The sequence below is a fragment of the Coregonus lavaretus genome (genome assembly GCF_964263955.1).
Source record: "Coregonus lavaretus genome assembly, chromosome: 17".
In the NCBI taxonomy this organism is placed as follows: Eukaryota; Metazoa; Chordata; class Actinopteri; order Salmoniformes; family Salmonidae; genus Coregonus; species Coregonus lavaretus.
Window position 1 is genome coordinate 15,266,114 of NC_140004.1, and position 9,019 is coordinate 15,275,132.

At 44.3% G+C, this 9,019-nt stretch overlaps 1 protein-coding gene across 1 annotated transcript; it reads left to right on the forward strand.

The window, feature by feature from the left end:
- Positions 1-560: 560 nt before the first annotated feature.
- On the forward strand, positions 561-5,702 carry LOC311144806 (CCN family member 1-like). The gene is made up of 5 exons (XM_084180948.1): positions 561-886; positions 1,197-1,410; positions 1,889-2,242; positions 3,983-4,185; positions 4,362-5,702. The coding sequence occupies exons 1-5, from the start codon at positions 815-817 to the stop codon at positions 4,662-4,664; spliced, it is 1,146 nt and encodes a 381-aa protein (XP_084037074.1). The 5' UTR covers positions 561-814; the 3' UTR covers positions 4,665-5,702.
- Positions 5,703-9,019: the final 3,317 nt, after the last annotated feature.

The window sequence follows — 9,019 nt, forward strand, 5'->3', positions numbered from 1 at the left end:
AACACTGTTCATATGCCAGAATGGAGCTACAGTGTCACTCCACAGTATGGGAATCCCAGAGCCCTGCAGACCTGGGTTCAAATAGTGTTTGTGTTCATTCAAATCCTTTAGCTGCACTTGATTGAGCTTGCCTGGCACAATGGGACAGATGGAATAGTCCCGAAAGTGCAAACCACACCCATCTGGCACTTCAGGCAGGCACAATCAAAAGCTCAACCTATTTGAAAGAAATCAAATACTATTTGAAGATACTCCACACTTAGCTTTGCTTATTGTGAATTTACCAGCAATTAGCTTTTCTTGTGGTTTCTCGATAGCATTAGGGACATATAAATAGTAAGATGTCAGTGCAATGAAGTGCCTACAGTACTGTGTTCATAATATAACCATGCTTTCTCATTATAGCAATGTAGCAATGGTGCAATTTCTTTCTCTCCTACTCCACTCACTGAATCCCACCTCCATACACGTTCCCTTCCTCCTTAAGAGGAGAGCTGATGTCACAGGGAGGGGGCAGTCTGCCTGTGTCTATAAGTACAGGCACCACAGAGGGAATCTCTATATGAAGTGAAGCTAACCCTAACTGAGCTGTGCTGACACTGCAGTAGAGCAAAGAAACTAGTGTACCTTTTTAGTGCACTCGCACAGAACTCTGGATAGGTTCAGATGAATGAATAGGTGACTGACAGACCAACAAACTTCTCTCCTCTCTGGACTCGCGTGCAGGCTCTGGACAGTATATCGTCACGGCCACCAGGTTTCTATTCTCCATCTGACGACCTCTCATTGTAATTTTGTAAAGTACGCTATCAGGATGTTTTCTCTGGTTAGTTTGAGACGGACCGTTTCTACCCTGTTCATTCTCCTCTCCAGTGCTGCTGTCATGGTGAGTTTCAAAGATGCATACTTACCTGCCTGCCCTCTTTTTGCTTTATTTGCCATTCCCTCTTTCTCTCTACATTTTGCACGATTTTATTTTCTGTTTTTCAAAAACTAGTTTTTTACTAAAATAATTGTTTAACATTTTTGGTATTTTGTTACAATGAAGAAAGCCACTCCAGTATGAGAGTATACTACTGTACTACTAGTCATATTAAAGATCAGGCTGTTGAGGAATGCATTCCCTGCACCTCTACCCTACTGCTGCTGTGCGGACCCTAACACATCTGTAACACTGACCCTGCTGTCTGTCTCAGGTGGAGAGTGACTGTCCTGCCCAGTGCTCTTGTGGCCCAACACTCCCATTGTGCCCAGTGGGTGTTAGCTGGGTGACAGACACCTGTGGCTGCTGTAAGGTGTGTGCCAGGCAGTTCAACCAGGACTGCAGCCCCAGCCAGCCCTGTGACCACATCAAGGGCCTGCACTGCCACCTGGGGGCTGGGGGAGACCCCGAGAGAGGCCTGTGCCGAGGTAAGGACCAGGAGTACCCCTAACATCAGCGGGAGAGAGGTGGTTGGGCCAGTATGGGAGTATGCAGAAGTATGGGAGTAGAAAATGAGTCACTTCAACTCTACCTACATGTACATATTACCTCAATGACCTCGACTAACCTGTACCCCCGCACATTGACAGGTACCCCCTGTATATAGCCTCGCTACTGTTATTTTACTGCTGCTCTTTAATTATTTGTATTTTTTACTTATCACTTATTTTTCTTAAAACTGCATTGTTGGTTAAGGGCTTCTAAGTAAGCATTTCACAGTTGTATTCGGCGCATGTGACAAAAAAAAAGTTGATTTGATTTGAGCAGTTGGGTATGGGTATTTCAGAATTATAATAGAATTTTGATCATTAAAGTAGATAGTTGACAAATGCTCAGCATCATGGTAACACTGCCATTGGGGTATAAAGTCCACTGTGCTGATAATGTGTCTGTGTGTCTCCCCAGCGGAGGCCAAGGGCCGGTCCTGTGAGTTCAACGGGCGTGTCTACCAGCATGGAGAGGACTTCCAGCCCAGCTGCCAGCACCAGTGCAGCTGCATGGACGGTGTGGTGGGCTGCATGCCACTCTGCCCCCACCAGGTGTCCCTGCCCGACTGGCACTGCTCCCGGCCAAGGCTGGCAAAGCCCTTGGGCCGCTGCTGTGCGGAGTGGGTCTGTGACGACAACAACCACATCAGTGAAGACCCAGAGGAACCTCCACATGCAGCCCTGCCCAACCCACAACCCCTCCCAAACCACATCAACAACCAGCTCCAGGCACAGCCACGCTATCAGGCCAGCACTAGAGTCAACATTAGAGGTACAGTAAACAGCCTATCCCAATGTCTCATTCTTCCACACTCTATCCAGGCATAAACCTATGTTGGTCATAATCTTAACCTTGTATGTTTCTCATAATTGTAACCCTGTATGTTTCTCATAATTATAACCAGTGGAGGCTCCTCAGAGGAGGAAGGGGAGGACCATCCTCCTTAGTGAATTTCATAAAAATTAAAATGGTAAAATATTTAGAAAGTTATCCTTTTTAGATAAAACTATCCTAAATAATAATAATCACGTCACCAAATAACTGATTGAAACACACTATTTTGCAAAGAAGGTCTACAGTAGCCTCAACAGCACTCTGTAGGGTAGCACTCCTCCTCTGGGTACATTGACTTCAGTACAAACCTAGGAGGCTCATGGTTCTCACCCCCTTCCATAGACTTACACAGTAATTATGACAACTTCCGGAGGACATCCTCCAGCCTATCAGAGCTCTTGCAGCATGAACTGAAATGTTGTCCACCCAATAAAATGATCAGATAATTAATCTAGTACTGAAAGCATAAACTACAGCTAGCTAGCACTGCAGTGTATAAAATGTGGTGAGTCGTTGACTCAAATAGAGAGAAAGACAATAGTTGAACAGTTTTGAACAAATTAATTTCTTCCAAAATGAAGGAGAAGCAAGAGACAAATAGAGAGAGAGATTCTCATTTTTTTTCACTTTCAGTTTCACTTACTTAGCTAGCAAATGCAGTTAGCTAGTTTAGCCAACTGAAACACCCTGCTCAAACAGAGGGATGCTATGTTAGCTAGCTGGCTATGACTTTCCAACACAACAATGGAACACTTCCAAGTCAGGGTAAGCTTTTGGTATTACTCATTTATTCCTACTGGGACCCGCCGGTGTAACTGCTTACTGACTGTACACTAACTTTACTTCACGATTGTAGCAGGTTTACTTACGAGTTAACGTTAGTTCTATTAGATACGCTGACTATGATGTTACTTTAGCTAATATGGTGACAACTATGTATGCTTTGTGTAGGTTTGGAAAGGTTATTTCGCCTGGTCACATATAGCTGATGTGTTGTGCATTGAAGTCCACAAGCGAAGAGAAGAGGTGAGAGGAGGAGAGTGCATGGATGCGAGAAGGAATACAACATGGCTGCTATGAAAGTTAACTGTGTTTACGCGTGATCAGGGGTGTATTAATTCCGTCGATTCTGTTGAAAAAGTTTCTTAAAGGGAAGCAAACGGAACAAAACGGGGATAAACATACCTGAATTTGTCTAATAGAAACTCTCGTTTGCAACTGTTGGACTAATGATTACACCCTATATCAGCTAGATGCAGGCAAGAGTGTCTGTCACCTCAAATTTGTCTCTTGACCTGTGTGCACCTGCGTTGTAAACTTTCATTCATAGGCTAAGTTGTAGCAACCTCATGATGGGTATAGGGAAAATGTGGGTATCATGTAGTAGCCTAAACCTATTGCTGTTACATTGAACTGGATGAATGGAATATGCATGAGAGTCAACCAATATGCTGTAATAGAAATAAGGCCATGCTCATAAAAAAAAAAAAAAGTCCTCCCTCATCTTAAATGTCACTGACCGCCAATGATTGTAACCCTGTATGTTTCTCATAATTGTAACCTTGTATGTTTCTCATTATTGTAACCCTGTATGTTTCTCTTAATTGTAACCCTGTATGTTTCCCATAATCTTTACCTTGTATGTTTCTCATGGCTCTCGGTCCTCTCCTTTCACAGAGGTGGTGCCCCTCCCCAGGTCCCAGGTGTCACTAAGCACCAGATGCTTCCAGCAGACCACTGATTGGACGGAATGTTCCACTACCTGTGGAATGGGCATCTCAAGCCGGGTGACCAATAACAACGCAGACTGCCGGCTGGTCAGAGAGACACGACTGTGTCAAGTCCGCCAATGTGACCTGCAACTTACCCCAGCAATCAAGGTACAATGAGACCCCACTCAATGTCTGATTTGTTTGTGGGAAATTATGAAGCATAAAATTAGAGCACATAGAACATTTTGATATTTCATTTTTGATAATGAGAACCTTTGCAATATGACTATTTATTATGGTTTATGTAGCTCAGTTGTCTAACTGTGTGTTTGTTGACTGTGCAGAGGGGAAAGAAGTGCCAGCGTACAGTGCGCCCTCAGGAGCCAATCAGGATCAACTTTGCTGGCTGCTCCACGACACGGCACTATCGACCTCGCAGCTGCGGCTCCTGTGCGGACAGACGATGCTGCACCCCTTCACTGACCCGCACCGTCCGCCTGCGCTTCCACTGTCCCGACGGAGAGGGCTTCACACGCAATGTCATGTGGATCCAGCGCTGCAGCTGCAAGAAGAGCTGCCACAATCATGGCTCCCCCTCAAGGCCTTCTGTCAGCCTACACAATGACATCCACACCTTCAGGCACTGAGTTAGGATTAGGAGGATGCCCAACCCCAGCCTCGACACACTGGATAGGGCTAGGGCATGCTAGTCTCTCCCCATCTTCCATACACCTTCTGACCAGGGATAGCCCTGCCTTTCAGCCCCTTCCTGGACACCAGTGTGGCTGGCAACCTCTCCCTCCTTCACCAGCACCAGACTATGGGAGAGAGAGCCTCGGCTAGGTGGCCGCTCCTCCCAACCAGGCAGAATTCTTGCTTGCACTTTAAGCTTCCTGACACGTTGACCCCAGTTGTCCAACATGAGAGATGGGTAGCTATATGGTGCAACTCTCTGCGGCTAGGTCCAGTTCCCCTTCCCTGCTGATGACCCAGCCACTGAACTGTTCTGGTGGAGGAAGGGACAGCACTGAGCACAACAGACTATAGATGGCCTGATGTCACTTTCTTGATGTCATGTTGGACTGTAAATTAATCCTATTGGTTGTCTGCTTTTTACCCTTATTATTTATTATTTTTATTTGTTAACATTGTCAAGTCCCTCTATAACCACAGTGGGGAAAAATAAAGGAACGTGTAAGCATTTATGTGATGGACATATTACTTTTTGTCATAATATAGAAATGTGTAAATGACTGAGGCCAGTGAATGTGTATGTGAGTGACGACCATGGGCAATCCCATACATTTATGAAGTGTTTTGTCAGATACATTCATGGTAGAATGAGGACAGGATGTAATTCTACCGATTCATCAATGATTCTACCTGTATATTACATGTTGTAAAATTCAGTGTGTGTGAGAGAGAATGAAAGGGTGAGAAACAGAGAGTGTTTACATGTGTGTATTTGTGTCATATTACAGAGTATAGTGTACAGACTTCACTCTTTGTTGAGTGGCAATTTATGCAGATCACCTCATTTTTCGGGGTGTGTTTTTTATTGCCTCATAGTATGGAGACTTTCTTGTACTGGAGGGAAGATTTTATTTTATATTTTTAAGATTTATATATTGTTTGAATTTGTATCAATAATTCTCTGATACATCAAATAAAACATTCAACACGTGCTCTGTCTTGTGCTTCTCTGAGAGGTGCGTCAGGTGGATGGTGATTCAGATGACAGTATAGGGTGGTTGATCTGGGATGCTGCTGTAAGGGGGCAAACAAGAGTCTCTCCTGAGTTGGGATAGGCTCACAGAAGGGGATACAGCACATTCGGAAAGTATTCAGACCCCCTGACTTTTTCAAAATTTTGTTACGTTACAGCCTTATTCTAAAATGGATTAAATTATTGTTTCCTCATCAATCTACACACAATACCCCATAATGACAAAGCAAAAAAAGGTTTTTAGAAAAAAAAAAACTGAAATATTACATTTACATAAGTATTCAGACCCTTTACTCAGTACTTTGTTGAAGCACCTTTGGCAGCGATTACAGCCTCAAGCCTTCTTAGGTATGACACTACAAGCTTGGCACACCTGTATTTGGGGAGTTTCTCTCATTCTTCTCTGCAGATCCTCTCAAGCTCTGTCAGGTTGGATGGGGAGCGTCGCTGCACAGCTATTTTCAGGTCTCTCCAGAGATGTTAGATCGGGATCAAGTCCGGGCTCTGGCTTGGCCACTCAAGGACATACAGAGACTTGTCCCGAAGCCACTCCTGCGTTGTCTTGGCTGTGTGCTTAGGGTTGTTGTCCTGTTGGAAGGTGAACCTTCGCCCCAGCCTGAGGTCCTGACCACTCTGGAGCAGGTTTTCATCAAGGATCTCTCTGTACTTTGCTCCATTCATCTTTCCCCAGATCCGGACTAGTCTCCCAGTCCCTGCAGCTAAAAAACATCCCCACAGCATGATGCTGCCACCACCATGCTTCACGGTAGGGATGGTGCCAGGATTCCTCCAGATGTGACACTTGGCATTCAGGCCAAAGAGTTCAATCTTGGTTTCATCAGATGAGAGAATCTTGTTTCTTATGGTCTGAGAGTCCTTCAGGTGCCCTTTGGCAAACTCCAAGCGGGCTGTCATGTGCCTTTTACTGAGGAGTTTCCGTCTGGTAACTCTACCATAAAGGCCTGATTGGTGGAATGCTGCAGAGATGGTTGTCCTTCTGGAAGGTTCTCCCATCTCCACAGAGGAGCTCTGTCAGAGTGACAATCGGGTTCTTGGTCACCTCCCTGACCAAGGCCCTTCTCCTGTGATTGCTCAGTTTAGGAAGAGTTTTAGTGATTCCAAACTACTTCCATTTAAGAATGATGGAGGCCACTGTGGGGACCTTCAATGCTGCAGAAATGTTTTGGTACACTTCCCCAGATCTGTGCCTCGATACAATCCTGCCTCGGAGCTCAACGGACAATTCCTTCGACCTTATGGCTTGGATTTTGCTCTGACATGCACTGTCAACTGTGGGACCTTATATAGACAGGTGTGTGCCTTTTCAAATCATGTCCAATCAATTGAATTTACCACAGGTGGACTCCAATCAAGTTGTAGAAACATCTCAAGGATGATCAATGGAAACAGGATGCACCTGACCTCAATTTCGAGTCTCATAGCAAAGGGTCTGAATACTTATGTAAATAAGGTATTTCAGTTTTTTATATTTAATATATTTGCAAAAATTTCCAAAAACCTGTTTTTGCTTTGTCATTATGGGTTATTGTGAGAAAAAAAAAGATTTATTCAATTTTAGAATAAGGCTGTAACATAACAAAATGTGGAAAAATGGAAGGGATCTGAATACTTTCTGAATGCACTGTAAGTCTGACACTTACCTTGTAGAAGTACCTTAAGGCTAGGGGTACACTACTCCAGAGAGGGGAGCAGTGCTGAAAGCCAGCCTGTTGTTTTGGGGTTAGGGCCGGGGAGAAGAGGCAGGTTGGGTCTCCAGTGTGGCTGGGGCCAGTGCTCTAGCCAGGTTTATGTTCACTCATATCCTTCAACATAATGTACAGGCTGGTTTCTGGTGCACAAACATCACAGCAGCCTCCCAAATTTCACACCATGTCCTCCTCCCCGTCTCCTATGTCTCCCCCTGTCGATCTATCCCACCCTGACCTCCTCCCCTGTCTATCCCACCTCTCTTTACAGACCTGTCTGTCTGGCTTAGAACAGACTGACTTCCAGTGTGCTAGTTGACTAAATGGCAACTCTGAGGTTATCACAGCATGAGCCTACTGTTTAATGTATTCAATGTATCACCTATCCACGTCCTCAATGTAATCAGTTTAGAAATGTAGGTTTGGACACATCAAGCATACACTATAGGGTTAGATAAGGGTTGGAGCAGGGCCAGCCATAGCCACTAAAGCGACCACTTGGGGCCCCAACTAAGTTTTTAGGAATTCTGTTGGGGTGTCAACTTACTGTTGAGAGTTAGAATAGTATAATATACAAGGTGCACTTTCGAAATTATGTCAGTTACTGGCAGTCACTCAATTAGCCCATGTCAGCTAACATTTTTCAGATTGGTAAATTAGTCTAGCCAGCTATCTAAACAAATTACCGACTGGGCACACAGGGCACGTGCTCAGGGGCCCTGACCTCCAGGAGGCCCCCATTGATTATCTTAGTCACTTTCAAAATACAGAAATACAGCCGGTATAGTGCATTTTGCATCATATGATGCTGCTTTTGCTTCATATGATGCAAAATGCATCATACGGACTGTATTTCTGTATATTGAAAGTTATATATCTTGAAAACCTGATTGCTGACATGCAAAACATTTTAGGACTATATTAACAATGGACTAATGAAACATTTTTCCTTTAACATGGCATAAATCATGGGAAAATGTGTAGAATTTTTGTAAAATGTTCAAATATTTCTCTCCACCCTGTGGAAAAATGTGTAAAATTGCCCCCGAAAGGCTAGGGCCGGCCCTAGGTTGGAGATAAGGCTGGGAATAGGGCTACAATTTGCAACCTAACATTTTGTTCACTGGTGAAATGACAGAAAAATCTACAGAGCACACATGGCATTCCATCATCACCATAGAGACGGTAGTACTATCTGCCATTGTCGTCACTAAAGGCACAACTCCTATTGGCTGTATCCCATCTGACTGTACAACGTTTCTCCGAAGACTATGGTCTGTTTTGTTTGTATAGTGGGGCTATTTGGTGTTGTACATTTAGGGAAAGACTATCATCCTCAGACTTATTGTACACTAAAGCTTGTGTCCCAGGACAACATTTGACAAAACTGCTGTCAAAGAGGTGCTCTTGCATTTCAGTGAAAGCCATGGCAATATGAGGACTGGGGAGGAGGTTATAGGAGGTTGTGTGATAGAACAACTAAAGGTCCAGTCCACATTAAACAAAGCTTTGTGATGTACTGTAGTTGACTTAAACTGAAACATATGAAAGCAGAGCATCCGGTGAAAGG

Coding starts and splice junctions, on each gene's coding strand:
- LOC311144806 (XM_084180948.1), top strand. CDS start 815: ATGTTTTCTCTGGTTAGTTTGAGACGGACCGTTTCTACCCTGTTCATT. Junction 887..1,196: donor TCTCCAGTGCTGCTGTCATG/GTGAGTTTCAAA, acceptor TGTCTGTCTCAG/GTGGAGAGTGACTGTCCTGC. Junction 2,243..3,982: donor CACTAGAGTCAACATTAGAG/GTACAGTAAACA, acceptor CTCCTTTCACAG/AGGTGGTGCCCCTCCCCAGG.